This window comes from Hyperoodon ampullatus (genome assembly GCF_949752795.1).
Source record: "Hyperoodon ampullatus genome assembly, chromosome: 1".
NCBI lineage: Eukaryota > Metazoa > Chordata > Mammalia > Artiodactyla > Ziphiidae > Hyperoodon > Hyperoodon ampullatus.
In genome coordinates, this window is record NC_136914.1 from 163,034,367 (window position 1) to 163,054,093 (window position 19,727).

Consider the following 19,727-nt stretch of genomic DNA (forward strand, 5'->3'; position numbering starts at 1 on the left):
GGGGGTGTGGTGTTATAGGCAGAGTAATAGCACATGCAAATGTCCTGTGTTGGGAGGCGGTGGAGAGTGACATGAACTGAGCTGGAGCCACTGGTCAGACTGGGGTCAGGAGGGCCTGATGGCATTAATTTTAGAGACTGTATGTTAAGGAAGCTACCACTAATGTACGTGACCTTGGCCAATGAATCACCAGCCTGAGCCTTACTAGTTTCCTTGACTCTTCTGTTGGGATGACATTTGTCACAATAACCTGATCAGGCAAGTATTTAATCAGATAATGGCATTTTCAACCCCTGGCCATTTATAAAGTGCTTTTCCAAAGTAATCGTCAGCTTCTGTGTGTTATCCACTGAGACTAGTTAGAAAAGCCAACTTTTCTTCCCAGGTTGACTAGCCTCCATTCCAGTTAATCCTCCTTACTTAATATCCATGTTTTCAAATATCGTTTCTAACATGCAGTCAATCACTTATAAAGTGCAGGAAGAACAATGTCATTAACTTCAACAACAACTGCGATTCACAGGTTTCCCTGGGGTCTCAACACTGGGCCTCATTATGAAAGGCCAGAGTTTCTCTTTCTCAGGAAGCCTCTGTGAGTCATCATCCCAGAAAACACATGACCTGACCCCCAAGCTGGGACCCAGCTAGGGATTCCTGGCTCCTTACCTGGCAATGGCAAGAGGAATCTCTTGAGGACTTTGGTTTTGTGACAGGTGAGATAATTCAGGCTTCATCTGATGATGAGGAACTGTGTGAAGGCATCACAGAATTTGGGCAGGTTGCAAAAGGAAAATGATTGGGGACCATTAGAAGTCTACCAGAACTGCTATAATTTCATCCAAGTAATCTCTGATTATTAAGAGTAAGCTGTTCGTGTTTAGTGGAAACTGTAACCCACGTGTTCTGCAATAACCCTGGCTCCTGGGACAGGCTTCTCCCTGAGGCTATAAAAATTGCTTTGAGTGTTGAATATTCAATAATATTATAAAAATATTAAATCTGGAACTCATCCTTGAACTTGCCAAAATATAGAATATTTCATTGGAAGGTATTTGGTATTGGAAGGGCTTGAAGTGGAAGTGGACCGAGGTTGAATTCTCCATTCAAATGAAAACTTACATAGAAACATAAACAAAAATGTTAAACTTAAGAACTGTTCTGAGCAATGTAGGGTAGGGGGATGCCTGATGTGGACCCAGGCACACCTGAATTCTCCTATCTCTCCTGTGATAGGGCAGGGGAGCTCCCAGGATTCTATTATAGACCAGCGGTTTCCATCTTGTTCCCACCAGATGTGCGTTTTCTCAGTTGTTCTCCTTTGATCTTCAAGTTTTGAAAAGTTTTGACAACCACCGGAACTGGACTTATTCAGTAATTACATATGTCATTGGTGTTACCACTTTTTATTTACTTTTCATCCTGGATAGATTTTAACTAGCCATCCAGAATTACCAAGGGCACATAATAATACTATGTTAGGGAATCCCATAAAACACTCTTCCAGTTGCAGTGGTAAGTAGTAAAGTTAAGGAAGCATAAACACTGACATGTCTTAATTTTGGCTGTTACTCTGTGTTGTGTCCAAGGTTGATCACAAACTCAACACCTTTGACTGAAAGGCTGTCATTATTTGAAAAGTGATTGGAGTCAGTGACTGGTCCACTAGTCATACACCCCATCAAATCATTTCAGGTCATCAACAGCCACCTCTGTGAGCTGATCAATGTCACATTGCTGGGTTGATAATCACTGAAGCCTGAGGCAACAACTCCTCAACATTTCAGTGGGATATTGAGCTTTATTGTGGAAAAGGGCACAGTTTCCTTTAGATTTTAAAATTATTTAGAATTGCCAACAGACCCTCACTCCTCCATCAGAAACCCTTGGGAATCCACAAACCCAGATTAGGTCCCGCTCCAGTCTAACTTCCTCAATGTAAAAAGAGAAGACTTGAGACTCACAGAGTCAGTGCAACTTAGCCAAAACACATAGACGGCTGGTGTTGAGCCTCTGAAATCTTAGCCCAATGTTGCTTTGTCAAACTAGGCTGCCTGCGTTAACTCTTTGGGCCATAGCTCAGGTCCTTCGGCTCTGGACATAACTCATCATTCTAAGTGAATGGTGAACAGTATCCCAAAGGTGGGCATGAAGGTATCACCAGATTAGCATCCTGCCATCTAGCAAGTGTTGGATTGCATGCTTCCAGAACAGTGACATCTGCAGTGTGCACATGTGTGTATGCGTGCATGCATGAGGGCTTATGTGTGTATGCACAGGTGACATCAAAGATGGAGAGACCAAGAGCTTCTCTGGAGCAGCAGGCCAGCAATGTCTTTCTCAAGTGGCAGTGGGTGACAGTGTGCCTCCTTGTCAGTAGCCTGTAACTGAAGAAAGACCTCTACCCCACCCCCAATTTAAATTACCCTGTTCAGACCACAAGACTCCTGAATAGACTCTGAGGTCCTGGATCCATCTGGATCACGTCATCATGCACCCACATATGTGTCCATACATCCCAGGCCCTGAAACAAGTAATCCTTTAAAAAAATGACTAATGCTATTAACCTGGAAATAGGACTTAACCTAATGATATTAGGATAAGAAAACAAATATAAATAGTTCACCTTTCTCTGTTCCAAGGACCTGTATTGAATTAAAAAAAACAAACAAACATTGAGTTACCCTTAGTGACAGAGAATTTTACATTATACTATATGTGTTTTTAGAGCAGTTGGTTAGTAGACTTTGGGCAACATTTTTGTTAGGATAGATTTTTTAAAATCTATGAATAATCCTCCAAAAGACTAAGCAAAAATAAAAATTTTATACTCTTTGTGTGATGTAACAGGCAAATATACAGTCTGCTGATGGGACTATAAATTGCTTTGACTCTTGGAAACGAATTTAACCATAGCTATTAAGAGCCTTAGAAATACTCTTATTCTTATCCCCAGAATCCCACTGATGAGTTTCTTTTTCTTAGACAACGACCTGAAATCTGGATCAAGTTCCATGTACAAAGATGTGCAGTACATCATTACTTATAATATTGAAACACTGGAAACAATCTACATAAGCCTCTAATGAGAACTATTAAGTAATTTTTGGTGCTATACTAACTATTGGAATGTTAGAAATGTATTGCAAGTATTTACGTAGAGTATGGAATAAGATTACATTGTAAGTATATCTCAAAGTTACATAAAATGTTCAGTATTAAAAACTGGGCTTGTGACATATTTAGAAGCAGGTATGTGTGTGTTTGTAGAAAAAAGGATTTGAAGAGATGTGATAAAATATTATATTAATAGAGGTTGCATTTAAGTGATGAAAGCCATGGTTAATTTTGTTTATACCTGTTTTGGAATTTTTATTTTTAAAAATTAGCTTGAAAATATTCACAATATTCTTGTTAAATGTAGCCATTTCTCTTCTCAAACATTTTCATTCTCTTTTTTTCCTTAATAGTAGTAGAATTCTTGATCATTCTTCATTATGAAAGTCTATGTGCTTATGGGACTTGTATTCTTGAGTCCTATTATATTCCTGAAGAATCAAAATGCCTTGCAAGAAGTATAGTATGTGCTGAAGTATTTACTTAACTGCAAATAATTTTCTAAAATCCATTTCATGCATTGCATCAGCTGATAAAGTCCACAGGTGTCATTTGGACTAAAGCTTCTTAACTTGGGTGATGCAAGAGGGCCTTGGATGGCCTAGTGGGGTCCATGATCTTTCTGACATGAAAAGCTAAATTTTTTTCCTCTATAAATATGTGCATTTTTTTTTCTGGGGTGAGGAAGATTTATTATACCTTTCATCAAATTTTCAAAGGGGTCTGAGGTCCATGAAAAGTTAAAGCCAGTGGTTTGCAGATGAGGTCCAAAGAGGTGGTGCCATTTGCTTAGATTCTCAGAGTTATCTTGTGGCTGAGCTGACCCTGGAGCCCAGGTCTCCTTACTCACATTGACTTCATAGACAAGAATAACATCAATAAATAGCTTAGAGAGGCATTGTACATCTTTTCTAAGGCTAACCAAGAGACAAGCCCTTTTGTTTCAAAGAGCTTGGCATCCCCTAGTTTTCTGGAAAGAGGACATACATTTCATCATGGACAGCAAATAAAGGCAAAACTATAGGCTATGTAAAAAGGTTAATGAATGAATCCATTTTTATGGGTGGTTTGAAAGTTTCCCCACTGAGTCTTCCTCAGGACTTTGAACCTGGCAGTTCAAGGTGCTCAATCATTTGCGGCTGTGGTTCTCAGGCTTGTCAAAGGAGGGGAGAAAACCTTGCTGTAAAAATAGCCTGGAAGCCATCTGTCTCGGGGAGCAATTTTTTTTATTGATTTGAGACCCAGCCAATTTTTTGCTTCAGGGCTCTGAATTTAAAATCAAATGCAATTAGAAAAATGGAGTGAAATCTCTCTAGTTTCCCTACTTTAACTATTTTTTGGTTAGAAAATTAGCATATTCAAGTTAAATAGTAATGCCTTCTTTATTATTTCCCACCTTCCCTCCCTCTCATCCTTTCCTCCTTTCCTTACTTCCTTTTTTCCCCCACTATTTCACCTCAGGGGTGCCTCTGTATTTTCTAGGGCAAAGTCATGGGCATGGGGATTAGATCAGGACTCTGGGCTTTATCGGGTGGCTCCATCTGCCAGCTGTGGGAAACCTGGCAATTCTTGTCACCTCTCTGAAGCTTCTTTTTCTCTTAGGGTTTCCTTTCTTTCTTTCTTTCTTTCTTTCTTTCTTTCTTTCTTTCTTTCTTTCTTTCTTTCTTTTGAGAATTAAAGGAGACAATAAATTTCTACTTTTTGAAAACTATAGAGTGCTATGTGAATTTGAATTGGGGCAGGTGGCACATCATTTCTGCTGGAATGAATTCTGGTCCCCAAGATATAATTTGAGCAAGCACTTAACACTCACACAAGCATGGCATGTGCCCTATGAGATGGGCTTTTGGAATAGAGAAATGGCCTTGACTCTCAGTCCAAACAAACAATGAGGAAGTGTCTTGGCAAAAGATAAGGAGGAAGAACGTGTTTTTCCACTAGGCCTTGTTGTTCTTTAGATAATATCAACTTCTAGCAGAAGGCCAACCAAAGTTGCAAGAAAAACAAAGAATCCTGCATGATCCCTGCTGCTTAAGACTGACCTCCCCATTTCCTTCTTGCTTGTTTGTGATTGGTGGGGTTATTGTCCTTTTAGACTGACCAGTGAGTTATGGATATAGGTCATCTTGAGTAGCCGCCTACTCGGGACACATAAACCAACCCATAAGAAGAAAGAGGTGGAGTTCCTCTAGATGTGTGGGTTCCCCCAGCAGCAGAGTACCACCCCAACTTTCTCCTTCCTGGTGGCACTTGGGAAGTCCAACAACTCCCAGAAGAGGGTAAGCTGAGTGAAGTCTTCAACAGCACCTCTCATTTAGCAGTCACGTGTTATCCTCCTTGACATGATTGTCTTGTGGATTGGAGGTCATAAATATCTTGTTTGACAGACAAGCTAGAAATGTGACTCTTAATTTTAACATTCTCATAACACCAGAAAGAGAGAGAGAGAGAGAGAAAGAAAGAAGAAAAGAAGGAAAGAAGGAAGAGAGAAAGAAAGAAAGAAAGAAAGAAAAAAGGAAAGAAAGAAAAAGAAAGAGGGAGGGAGGGAGGAAGGGAGGAAGGAAGGAAAGAAGAAAGGAAGGAAGAGAGAGAGAAAGAAAGAAAGAGAGGAAGAAAGGAAGAAAGAAAAAAGGGAGAAAGTAAAACTGAGCAGGAGCCTGTGGGGCTCCTGGGCACAGAAGCCTTTCTGTGTCCCCTGTTCCTTGTTTGTAGGGAACAGACTCCTGACTCCATGACCTTCTCTGAGTCCCACAGGGCAGATTCAAACAGTTGCTAATCAGGGAAGGGAGGGGATACTGAGACAAGGGAGGAGCAGCCAAGAAACAATAGTGCAGCCTTGGGGCAGGGTCCTGGTTCTGCTTCAAGGGATACACATAACAATATCTTTGAGCTCTTCTGCAGAGCTAAAATCCCCAACAAATGGAAGATGTTAACTACTTGATGAAACATTCTTCATTCCAGAGAGAAGGTCACAGTTTGATAACTTCAAAAACCACAGAAACATATCAGGAGACCACCTGAGGCCAGGTTAAAGGAATGCAGGCCCTGCCCACACCCTGATCCTTATCAGCAACCCTGCCCTTGTACTATTGCTATAAAAACTCCTCACCAAATCCTCCCGGGTTGGGACACACAGTTTTCAAGGGCAGGAGCCCACTGTGTCCCCCTTTGCCTGGCAAAGCAATAAAGCTATTCTTTTCTACTTTACCCAAAACACTGTCTCCAAGATTCAATTTGGCACTGGTACACAGAATCTGAGTTTTCAACATCAAAAGAAAGAAGGAGAGAAAGAAAGAGATCAACCTTTATGTTCTAGATAATGTAAGAGCAAAAGTCAAATATTAAGATAAGAACCAAATCCCTTAGGAGGCCAGTGGGAGTGAAGTGAGGACCTACCATCTGCTTAAGGAACTTCTCTGGGGGCTTAAGAAAGTAAACATCTAAGAGGGCTCTAAGATAGTTCCATCTTACCTGACCTTCATGCCATTTATTGGGCCTCTACTGCTCACCTGGTCATTTATGTGCTGACTCTGACTGACTGACTTTGTCACAACAACTTTGCCAAGTTGAGGATACCCACCTCTATTTTTTGATTGGGAAAACAGAACAGAACGGGGTGGTTGGGTAGGGGCAGGAGGATTTGCCCAAGTTCACAAAGTAGTTGGTGGCAGAGTGGGAATCTAACTCAGGTCTGTGCAACTCTGTATCTCATATTCCTTCTACTCTGCAGTCCTGTCTCTCTTGTGAAGAACAAATAGCAAAGTATTACACAATTTCCAACATTTATTTCTGAAATGCTAGAGGCTGGAAGCCCTCGGTAGAAACCTGATGTCCTTCATGGATCATGGGCATGCTCTTCTCATCACTGTACCAATAAACACAGAATATGGTGGCAAAATAGGAATTTGATTTAAAATCTTGAGCTTACTTTGTTTTGCTTTAGTTTTATCACCTTTAAAATAGGGATATTAATACATATTGAGCATTTCTATTATGATAATTAAGTATCTTGCCAATCACAGACACTTTGCACAAAAATTCCCTTCTTTGTTTCCTAGGACACAATTGTTACTTACCTCACTTAAGTTCTTTAAGCTTATCTGTCTGCAAGGAAAAGAAATATGGTGTTACATACAATATAGTTCATAATGATCAAGATAAAATCATTCTGAGTCCTTAAAAACTCCTTGATTACATTTTCATTGCCAAATTAATAGCCCATAGTCCAGTGTGATATTTATCACTGTTCTATAAAATTAAAGCCTGTTTATTTTTCTCATAATTTTCTAAGCAAAAGAAGAAGTTATGAGCCAATATAAAAGGTGGTGACAGAAAGGACATGAATAAACTTGCTTCTCACTTTAGGAGAATTTAAATAACATCATCATTTCTCCTGACATTTGGTTTTCCATGTCAAGTTTCATTAGCACAGAAAGACCTGCTATTATTACCTTCATTTTAAAGCTCTTCATTTTTTGCTTTGAGGGAGTATAAAGGGTTTTAAATGTGAAGTTGTGGTACAGCTGGATCCCAGGAAGGCATGCATGAGAGAAAGGATGCTGATAATTAAAGGATATCTGAGACAGGAAAAACACGAAACTGCATGATAGGGAAAGAATTCAACGTGGCATTTGATAAAGTGGACATCAGACCATTGGAGGGGGTCTCAGAAGAAACTTTAAGCCCTTCACTTATATTGACAATTGAGTCAATTAGCCTCACTAAACCTCATTTTTCTCATCTACAAAGTGGCACAGGGATATTCATCTTAGAGGGTTATTGTGACGATTGCTAGAGATAGAAAGGAAAATATTGGGCGTCCAGTGGGCACTATTGTTAGAATGTGGGCAAAGCCAGATGAGGAGGTTATGAAGGGAGTTGTGTGGGTGATGTGCACATCTGTCTACCTAGGTCTGTCTGTGAAAAGACTGGAACTGAAGAGATGCCAGGAGATTAAGGTTGTGACACCAATCCTAGCTGAAGGCTGTTGATCTAGAGTTATAAAGGTCTATCTGTAACAGGTAAGATGATCCCAGCAGCACACAGCACTCAGATGCTATACCCTGGTCTCAGGTCTCCAAGCAAGAAGCAAGTGTACTGAGGTCCCACATTCTTTAACCTGTTTCATCAGTCCATCTGAGATAACACATCTTCACCCTGCCTCCTCCTTTTAACGGGGCAAGTGGAAGATAAAGAGGAACAATTAGAAGTAATAAAGTAGAACAGACACTCATAATATTAATTCTTTTGGAGCTAAATTGAGGCTAATCCCAGTGTTTTTAATGTTTAAGAAACTCTGGCATCTTAGGAATACTGAGAGATTGGCCATGTGGCTTCAATTTAAAAGGGGTGATTGATTTTAGACTTGTGATTTTAAGTTAATAAGAGTCAAGCTATGTTCAACACTATTTGCAAACCATTCAAACTGTTTAAGAGAACTTGAATTTTGTTATATTTATATATTAACTTTATTAGATTTATAAAAGTGAAATGTTAAAGTTTTGCTTGTTAGGGTTAAAACTGCCCTGTCAGCATTAGAGTACTTAAAAAATCAATTACATTTAGTGAATAAAGGTATTTCAAATGTTTAAGGAGATTTAACAGAGTTCCTAAATGTCTTATGTCTTAACTGATGTAATGTAACAAGCAGAGTGATTGTCTCTCTGTTTAGGTAAAAGCACTCCACTTGTGAATCAGCAATATACTTTATCGATGGAAATTTGAGGCTTCAGGAAAGTTAGGCTTTGGAATTTGTAACTTTAAAAAGTTGGATTATTAAGTGAGAACCCAAGTAATTTTAAGAAGTCCATTCTGTGCACAAAAACTCTCCTTGGGCCTTGAAATACCTGTAGTGACAAGACCCCCATGAGCTGGTTGCTCCCCTCACATGTAAAACGGAGGCCTCGGGCTTTATGGGGTCTCTTCAATGAAATTTATGAAGACACGGAGACCTGCACAAAGTAACAGAATGGCGGAGCAGGGTGGACTCTGGCCTCCTTCCCCAGCACCACCCTGCCTCTCTGAGAGCACCTTTCCACTCATAAGTCTTCCCATGATCGGCTGCTGGAGATGGCCAGTAAATAAAACATGGTCATTGATTATATAGAATAAGTTTTCCACATCCTTTCCTGTGCAAAGTAGGTGCTCACTGTGCATTTGGGGATAATGCCTTTCACTCTAAAAATAGCCCCTCCTGAGCCTCTCTTAGTTTTTGGCTTAGTTTCAAATGAATTGGATTTGAGTCCTTGCTGTCATCTCTGAGCGCCATCTCACTCAATAAGTGAAATTTCCTCTCTAAAGCTTCCTTTTCCCACCTGTAAAATGGGTAAATGCAGACAGAAAGGAAGAGGATTGATTAAGGTTCTCATGAAATAATATATGTGAAAGCTATTTGGAAAAAATAACACCTTACATCTGCATAACACTTTTAACAGTCACACCCTCTTTTAACTTAAAGTTTTTATTCTGACATAATTGTAGGTCTCATGCAGTGGTAGGAAATAATACAGAGACATCCCATGCGCCCTTAACCCAGTTTCCCACAAAGGCAACATCTTGCAAAACTATGATGATAATAAAGTTTACACTTTGAAATCAGTAGTTTCCATTCATGAATGTGAATTTGTATATCTTCTTCGTAATCCATACTTTCTCTCTTTTTATGGTTTCTTGATATGAATAATGATTTTTTTCCACCACCCAAATCATCAGAATATGCATTTTTGCCACTAAGGTTGCTTGAACTGATGCAGTATCAGCATTACTAGTTGAAAAGGTAAAACCATAGTTAGGCAAATGAGTGTTTTGTTGGTAAAATATCACACACTTTATTTAAATTTTGGCTGAATCCCGCACCTCAGGCCACTGAATTTGCTGAAGTTTAAAGGAAATTTCATGGCTCGATGGCCAGTCTGCAGTTCTGTGTCCTCATCAGAAAATTAAGGTTTGTAGCATTGCTTTTTGCACAGCGCCGAGGACTCTAAAGTGGCCATGTGTAGCTAGACCTACAGCAAATGATGATTACTCTCATGATTTCTCAGGGTGAGTTTTATTTGGTGCATGGACCATGGTATTCAAATTACAATGGATACATAGTTGGAAACTTTTTTTTTCTTCTTTCTAATTATGTCAAGGAGAAAGTTTCCATGTGGTGGTTAGTATATCCTAAACATCACTCTAACTTTACTTTTCTTCCCTTTTAACAGAGAAAACCTCCCCCAGGCTGAAAGTTTTGCTCTGAAATTATGTTGTGGTTATTTATGGTGATGTTTCCCTTTTAAATACATCTATTTAAGTAAAAAAAAAAAAAAAAAGCTGAGCAAAATATATAAAGTACATCATAATAATGACCCATAAGTGGTTGAGAATGTCTAACCAACATTCCCCAAATGTCAACATTCTCTCCTAGTTTCAAGTTGTCAATGAATGTTCTAAATGGCGTTTTCCTTAACTGAAGTGCTTCAATTCAGCAATTATTTTGTGAAGCCAAGACTTAGCTATAAAATAGAGAAGGGCAGAGCTGGCAGAGACCAATGGGGGCTGAAACACAATAGCGGGGACCACCACTGTCACCCACAGTGAGCACGGCCAATTGTAAGGCTGCAGCTGTCTTCACTGATGCAGTTGATCCCTGAATGTAAATCACAGCCTCCCAGGGAGGGCGATTCATCGCAGGGGCCTAGGGAGCAGCTGTTAGGAAGGCAGCGGGCACTATTCTTCCTGTGTTGGCCAAAGAAGCTCAGATCTCCAATCTTCCTTCTGTTTTCATGGAAAGTGAACCTTACAGCAGGCTCACATGGTCATTCACACGTGGTCATTAGTAATGGCCATCTGACTACCTAGATGGGCCCAACTAAAAATGAATTGAAACCTCTCTTAAAGCAAAGCTCTCGGTTTCTTCGTTTGCAAATATTTTCTCCCATTCTATGGGTTGTCTTTTTGTTTTGTTTATGGTTTCCTTTGTTGTGCAAAAGCATTTAAGTTTAATTAGATCCCATTTTTAAAATTTTTGTTTCTATTTTCATTATTCTAGCAGGTGGATTAATCTCCAACATATACAAACAACTCATGTAGCTCAATAACAAAAAAAACAAACAACCCAATAAAAAAATGGATGGAAGATCTAAACAGACATTTCTCCAAAGAAGACATACACATGGCCAAAAGGCACATGAAAAGATGCTCAATATCTTTAATTAGTAGAGAAATGCAAATCAAAACTACAATGAGGTATCACCTCACACCAGTCAGAATGGCATCATGAAAATATGTACAAACAATAAATACTGTAGAGGGTGTGGAGAAAAGGGAACCCTTCTACACTGTTGGTAGGAATGTAAATTGGTACAGCTACTATGTAGAACAGTAAGGAGGCTCCTTATAAACACTAAAAAGAGAGCTACCATATGACCCAGCAATCCCACTCCTGGACGTATTCCCAGAGAAAATCATAATTTGAAAAGATACATGTAACCCAATGTTCATTGCAGCATTATTTACAATAGCCAGGACATGGAAGCAACCTAAATGTCCATTGACAGAGGAATGGATAGAGACGATGTGGTACATATATACAATGGAATATCACTCAGCCATGAAAAACAACGAATTAATGCCATTGGAAGCAATGTGGATGGGCCTAAAGATGGTCATACTGAGTGAAGTAAGTCAGACAGAGAAAGACAAATATCATATGATATTGCTTATATGTGGAATCTAAAAAACATGGTGCAAATGAACTTATTTACAAAGCAAAAATAGAGTCACAGATGTAGAAAACAATCTTATGGTTATCAGAGGGGAAAGGGGGAAGAGGGATAAATTAGGAGCTTGGGATTGACATATATACACTACTGTATATAAAATATATAACTAATAAGGACCTATTGTATAGCACAGGGAACTCTACTCAATACTCTGTAATGATCTATATGGGAAAAGAATCTAAAAAAAGAGTGGATATAGGTATATGTATAACTGATTCACTTTGCTATACAGCAGAAACCAATACAACATTGTAAATAAATTATATGCCAATAAAAATTAAACAATAAAATAAAATAGAATAAAGCAAAGCTCTCTTAGTCCTCGTGGCATTCCCAGTGTCTTGCACTGGGCTTTGCATGTTTTTGCCCTCTCAACAGTCATATACCAACCCTATAACTTTGACCAAGTCACCTAACTTCTTTGAATCTTGATGACATTTTGTGCCCAGTGGGTAGGGGAGTGATTTTTACCAGATTCTTATTATATGCCTCTACTGGGCTGGGCACTTTGGCCTTTCCAAGCCTTAGAAAATCATACTTTATTGGGCTGCAGAAAGGATTCAATGAGGTGAAATGTAACTATCCTCTGGTGAAGAGACCCAGCACAGCTCTCATCACATCTAAGAATGATTAAACACTGTAAACTACAACTAGAGACACTGCAAAGTTACAAAACATGAAAGTCTAAAGATTCCAACACCACTGACATGGCTGACAGTAGGCTGGTGTGATCCAGACAGCAGAGGGGCTCATCTGGAGATCAGGAAAGTATTATTTTAGACATTAGAAGCTTGGACACAGACAGGTAAGGCCTAAGCACCTTCGAAGCTTGAGTGGCAGAAATATCCCTAGAATCTGGGTCCCTCTGGGTTCCTAGCCCTGGCTGTACATCAGATTCATCTGGGGAGCTTTGAAAAATACTAATGCCCTATAGTGATGCTCTCAATTAAAACAGATCCTGGAGAACAGTACTTTTTAAAAAGTTTACCTAATTATTTAAATGTAAAGCCAGGATGAGAAACATTGCCCTAGAATCTATAGCTTCTATTTCAAGACAAAATAGGGTTATGGGTGCCTAATTCTGTCGGGTACAGATAGGAGATGCTGTTTAAGTGTTTTTCTTTCTTCGTTCCTATGCTGTGACAGATATTATCCTAGTACTTTAGAAAAATCACATACCTCCTCACCACAATTCTGTGTCATGGGGATGGTTATTTTCTTTTTACCAATAAGGAAAGCAGGACTCAGAACTGTTTAAGAGCTTCCTGAAATTTTACAGCCAGAAGTGGCTCAACAGGGATCCAAACCCCATCCTGCTGGGTTCCCACATCCTATTCTTTCCAATGTAAAGAAACAGAAAGAAAATAAAAATCCTCTCTTCTCCACACTAAACAACCTCATCATCTTTGATATTTATTTATCTTATTTTCTATCTCCTTCTCTGAGTTTGGGCCAGTTCTTGTCATATTAGATGACTTGGTCAGGAATTTTAGGGACAATGCATTTCACATTTCCAATTCTGATGATGTTCTATTACTGTTGTTTTTCCCAAGACACTCATTCTTTGAAAACAGAAATCAAAAGAGAGCAAATCTGGTGACTCTTGGTCTGGCTCAGACCCTCTGGAAACTGCCCCACGGGGTTCTAGGACATATGCATACTGCAATGAGTTAGCCCCTCCTTTTGGGGTCAAAGAGACAGACTTCTTTCCAAATATATTATATGCGGTGGCAAAGGCACCAATAGAAAATGGCTCAAGGTAGTAACTGTAACACATGTTGATAATAAATATGTGCTAGGCAGGTACTGATAAGCACTTGATAGAAATCATCTTATTTAATTCTCACATTAGCCCAGGAGGTAGGCAGTAGGCATTATTCTTAACCTCACTTTACTGCTGAGAAAAGCCTTGGGCTTAGAGAAGCAAGTCATTTGCCTTGGGGCAGAGTTTCCCGACCTCTGCCCCACTGACCTTTTGGGTCTCATTACTCTTTGTTCTGGGGGAGTTCAGCACACTGCAGGGTGTTTAGCAGCATTCCTAGCCTCTACCCACTAGATGCATCCCCAGCACCCAAGCTGTCACAACAAAATGTCTCCAGCCACTACGAACTCCCCTGGGAACAAAGACATTTCCCCCCACCCCCACCCCTTCCCCCAGTTAAGAACCAATGCCCTTCCCCTGCCAGTTTATAAGAAGGCGAACCTATGTTTCGAGACGAGATGGGAACAGGGGAGAGAGGAAATTGCACGAGGAAGAGCAGGAGAGGTTTCTGCATGGAAGATGTTATGTTTGTGTGAGCTTGTAAAGAACAGAAAGGGAAGAGGCATTTGCCAAAAAACTAAGGAGGAAATGGCATTTTCGGCTCTTTTACGTTCCGCCATCAGGACCAGTGATGAAAGCGTTTTCCACAGAAGTGCAACATGTGCCTGATATTTTTAATTTCTGTATGCACGAGAAATGCTCACTGATGAAACAGTGCCCTGCACCTCACCGGCTGATCCAAGCTTGCAGTCAGAAAGCATCACTCACTCTGTGCAGCAACACGAGGGAAATGCCAGGCTCTGTTGTGACTTCTAAAATAAGGTAATTTTGTAAATCTAAACTCTCTCGGGGAAAAGAAAAAGAGGTCCTTTCGTGTTTGTGACATTTTTTGATCAGAGCTGGCTGCTCGGCTGCCCGGTGCCCCATACATTTGGGAGCGGGGCTCTGGCATCAGCACTTAATACCAGAGGGTTGGATTTTTGCATATTTATTTGTCAAAAAGGCAATCATGTTTTTGACAAATGGGTTTTCACGTGCGCGGTTATACTTCTCTGGCCTGGGAGATGGGAAGCTGCGTGCCGATATTGGTCCTCAAACAGTCTGAACCCCTTTCAGTTCCGGCAGTGATAACACATTCTTTAATAACTAATTCACATCGTAAGTGAGCCATTCTTCCAGTAACTGATTTTATTACAAAGAAGGTGTATTTTCCATTAAGGAGTCAAACTACAGGTTTCTGAGATGCTTTCCCTCAAGGTATGGGATGGCTGTCCCCACCACGTTGGGGAGCCCATTTAGAGAGGTGACTGGTTTGGTTATTGTTGCCGCCTTCCCCCTGCCCACCCGTCCCCTGGTCATCTCACCACCAGCAACAGCAAGCCTCTCACCTGGACCTTCTCTGGACTTCGGGAAAGGTGTACTTCTGAGGGAAGAGTGGCCTGCTGCTCACCGGCTCAGGGGGCAGGGGCTGGTACTTCTTTGCAAGAGTGATGGGCGGCCTGTGTGAAGAGTCACAGTGGGGACCTGAGAAGGTTTGCTGCACAGATGGCTCCTCAGACCTGGAATTCACACAGCCCTGCCCACTGTGCCCTCAGCTTTGGGCTGGAAACATCAGTTTTGGGGGGGTGGCGGCTCTCTACAGGGAGCTTCGAATGTCAGAATACTCATTCTTCTAACCAGCTTAAATCTCTCTCCTTGCAACTTGCTGTTTGGTCTGGTTCAATTTTTTAGAGTGTTATGTACTTTTCTATAGGGTGTCATAACTTTATCAATCTGCCATCTGTTGAAGTTTTAGGAGGTCTGGAGTAAAAATATGATTACAGCCTTTCCTTTGCTCCAGACTAGAAGACATGAGCTTTTGAATCTCCCCAAAGAAATAAGACAATGTTCCAAAGTCAATGGGTGCCTCACTCACCCATTTATTCACCCATGCCCTCACTCATTCACAAAGTGTATCAGGCACTGTTGGTAGATGCTGGAGATGCAGAAAGGAAAAAGACACAGTCCTTGGCTCAAGATGCTTCCCTCTGGGAGGGCAGAGAGAGAAGTGGTGAGAAGATGACCAGCCAGGGAAGTAAGTGCTGTGATGGAGGTCCTCACGGGCCCAAGCAGAGCAATACAGTGACTGATTCAGAGCCTAAGAAATCAAGTCTGTTGCATTTGCCTCCATATATATAAGTATAATAATATTTGCCTTTGTATATGTATATAAATATATATATACTTATATGATTATATACTTATGTACTGTAGGTCCCTTGAAGGCATTTCCCAGTGCCAGGACTCTCTGGCAGATTTCTGTACTAAAAGGAAGGAGAGATTTCTGTACTAAACAAAGGGAAAGAAACAGGAAGCAGGGAAGTAAGGCATTCATTAAAGATCGATAAGTGGAGGTATATTGAATAGATGACTGTGAATGAATGAATGATTAAATGGATGAATGAGGCTTATTTAATCTTGTTCGTTGACCAGCTCATTAGTTTTCAGTGTCAGATGTTTTTGTTTCTCTTTCTCAAATTATAGAACTAATCATTTAAGTATATAGCAAAACAAAGTTCTATTTTCAGTGTCTTACCGAGGAGGTGGTAAAGGAGTCTGCAAAAGGAAAGAGAATCAGAAATTAAAGTTCTGGTTCTTTGAGCAGAGCTAAATGGTTAGTGATTTTTTGGTTTACAAGTAGAAATGACAAATCCCAACCAAACTTCTAGGATATATATTTCAAGTGACACCTAAGCTTTCACATTGTCCATATTCCTATGCTTCTAAAACAAAGGGTGGGTAACAAATGCATTTCAATGCTTTTTCTTACCTTGTTTCCCTTTGTGGGTTTGTCTCCTAAAACATTAGAAGGAACGTCAGTGAGTTTATGGAAAATGTCAACAAGCTATTTTCACATATGTTTAAATGGAAATCATTCCCCTTTGAATAATTTTGGTGATAATGCCAATGAACATTTGTTGAGATCTTATTAGATACCCAGCACCATGCTAAATATTTTAGTTATGTGACCTCATTCAATCCTTGCCTTTGTTCTGGATGCAGAAACTGGGGTGTGGAGAAGTTAAGTACCTCACATCCAGTCCCCCAGTTAGTAAATGGTAGAACGAAGATTTCATGGCATGTGGTGCGACCCCTAAGGTCCTCTCTTAACCATTAACTCTTGATTAACATTCTTTTATATATACAGTCATCTTATTAATTCAAGTCCCTGCCTCACACCTTCATTGGACATTTCCAAGCAGAGGAAAATAGCATCATGTAATTTTCCAGATGGAAGGGATTTCTAAGACCCCAGAAAACAACTGTTTTATTTTACGAATGATAAAATTAAGGACAAAGGTAGGACAATTGCCCAAGACCACCCAACCCTAGAACAGCCTGAATGATGCCCGGAAAGGATTTTCCCAACTTCTAGGTAGTTTTATTTCCACAATTCAATTCTACTCAAAGACAGTTATTGAGCTGCTACTCTGAACTGTGCACAGGACCAGGCACTAGGGATAAAAAAGACAAATAGAACATGATCCTTCCCCTCAAGGTGTTTACAGTTGTTCTGTTTACAGACCCAGTTCCAGGTTCTGGGGACATAATTGGAAAGGTGAGAGGCACTGTCCCTGCTGCCAAAGGGCTTATAACTAAGAGGGTAGACATGCACTGAAAACACTATTAGAATTGTGATGATAATTTCAAGAAGAGAAGGCCATGGTATTGAATGGACACACAGGAGACTTAAGTTAGTCTGGGGTGTCAGAAAAAGCTCTTTGAGGAAGCAATGCTCACTTATCTGTAAAAATGGATGTGACCTAATAAATGCTGCTTTATAAGGGGTAGGAGGAGTCAGTGAGACAATGTCTGTATCTTATTGTAGGAGACTTAAAACTCAACTGAGCACTGGCTGAGCCTCCTTTCCTTATTTGTGAGACAACAAGGTTGGATTAAATCTGTGTTTTTTAACTTTGCTATGAAGAGTCCATTGTGGTCCCCCTGGGGACTCCCAAGGAAACTGCATGACTGCAGCACGGGACGGCTGGTTTCTGGTTCATCACCCCATGTCACTGATGGGACTCTACCTCCACTCACTTCCCACTGGATCTCCTCTTAAGATTTCTTTTGCGGAAAGGTCCAGATGGCCAAAAACAGCACAACACAACACATACTGGTCTGGATGATTTTAAGGGTTCTTCCAGGTCTAAAAATAACTACTTCATTGAACAAAATTACCATTCTCCCTATTTTGTTTTTGGAAAACACTTTTAAACAGATAGGATAGACTTCTCTGCATGAATTCAAACACTGATGGAAGACATGAATCGTAGATGTTCCAGGCATTGTAAAAACCCAAAATATGACCCAGAACGTATTTCAACAACTGTGGCCACCTAGTTAATGTTAGATCTTTGGCTATTTCAATGATATTACTAAAAAACTTAGGCCACAGGATGCTTCTTTAAGGCATGAAATTAGAAAACATAAAACCAACTTGCCCTCATTTTATTGTGCATTGGCTTCAGCAGTAGAGCCCCCTGAGGAACTACCTTATGGCTTATGCTGATGACTTTCCCTGTGAAGCTAGATGTCAGCTGTCTAAGACACCTTTTTTCATAGCTACCACTATATCTATTGGGGATCAATTCAATTCACTGGAAAAAAAATTCAATAAAAGGACTGAGCATCTGGAATTCAATAAGAACATTCCATTTATTGCTTCAGAGAAATGTATCCCATTTGCTTCAGTGACTATGAGTTTAGAAAAGGACATCTATCTTGCTTTTATTCATTTACTTATTATTGAGCCTGTAGTGTATGTCAGGCATGGATTCATTTTTAATACATTTATTGATGTAGGTTTTGGAGAATATAATGTCAAAAAATTTGCTATTCTCATGTAAACTTACATTCCAGTGGTAGGAGATAGAAAAGAAATAAACAAAAGTATATGATGTTAGGTGATGACAGGTGCTACAAAGAAAAATGAAGTCGGGTGAGTGAGAGATGGCAGACGGGGCTACTATTTTTCAGACAGACCCCAGAAGGCCTTTGTGGATAGGTGATGAGAACAGAGGCTTGAAGAAAGTGAGGGAACACACCATATGAATACCTGGGCAAGAGTATCACTGACAGGGGGAGCAGCAAGTGCAAAGGCTCAGAGGTGGGATGAGCACAAAGGGACACTACTGTCCCCACAGTGGTGGTGGAGGTGGAGGGGTGCCCAGATCACACAGGGTCTTGTAGGCTGTGGTGAGAACTTTGCCTTAACGTTGGTGCAACTTTTCCCTACACTGTCCATGAGTTGTGTGCCTTCATTATAACGTAAAGTTTTCCCTGGCATCAGCTAGTATCCCCCTCATTTAAAAACTATGTGTACGGACTTCCCTGGTGGTGCAGTGGTTAAGAATCCACCTGCCAATGCAGGGGACACTGGTTTGTTCCCTGATCTAGGAAGATCTCACATGCCGCGGAGCAACTAAGCCTGTGTGCCACAACTACTGAGCCTGTGCTCTAGAGCCTGTGAGCCTCAACTACTGAGCTCACATACCCTAGAGCCCTAACGCTGCAACAAGAAAAGCAATGAGAAGCCTGCGCACCGCAATGAAGAGTAGCCCCTGCTCACCTCAACTAGAGAAACCCTGCACGCAGCAATGAAGACCCAACATAGCCAAAAAAAAAAAAAAAAAAAAAAATTAGGTAAAAAAAAAAATGTGTGTATGCAGGACTACCACATGGTATAATAATTCCAATCCTGGGTATATACTCAAAGAGAAATGCAAACATACATGCATACAAAAACTTGTACATGAATTTTCATAACAGCAGTATTCATAAAAGTCAAAAGGTAAAAACCACCCAAATGTCCATCAACTGATGAAAGAATAAACAACATGATGAAAGAATAAACAAGTATGTCTGTACTATGGAATGTTATTTGTCAGTAGAAAGGAATAAAGTACTGATACATGTTACAACATAGATGAACTTCTAAAACATTATGCTCAATGAAGGAAGTCAAAAGACTACATATTGGATGATTTCATTTATATTTTAAAAATCTAGAATGGGCAAATCCATAGAGATCAGAAGTATATTA

At 40.2% G+C, this 19,727-nt stretch overlaps 1 protein-coding gene across 1 annotated transcript in view; it reads right to left on the reverse strand.

Moving 5' to 3' along the window:
* The window catches only part of CLNK (cytokine dependent hematopoietic cell linker), a gene marked incomplete at both ends in the record, with an annotated part of 173,838 nt that overhangs the window by 32,263 nt on the left and 121,848 nt on the right, over positions 1 to 19,727 (reverse strand). The window contains 6 exons of the mRNA XM_079711583.1: positions 667 to 748; positions 2,625 to 2,643; positions 7,192 to 7,219; positions 15,031 to 15,141; positions 16,218 to 16,237; positions 16,452 to 16,477. Coding sequence (XP_079567709.1) covers positions 667 to 748; positions 2,625 to 2,643; positions 7,192 to 7,219; positions 15,031 to 15,141; positions 16,218 to 16,237; positions 16,452 to 16,477 — 286 coding nt within the window. The remainder of the gene's footprint in view (positions 1 to 666; positions 749 to 2,624; positions 2,644 to 7,191; positions 7,220 to 15,030; positions 15,142 to 16,217; positions 16,238 to 16,451; positions 16,478 to 19,727) is intronic.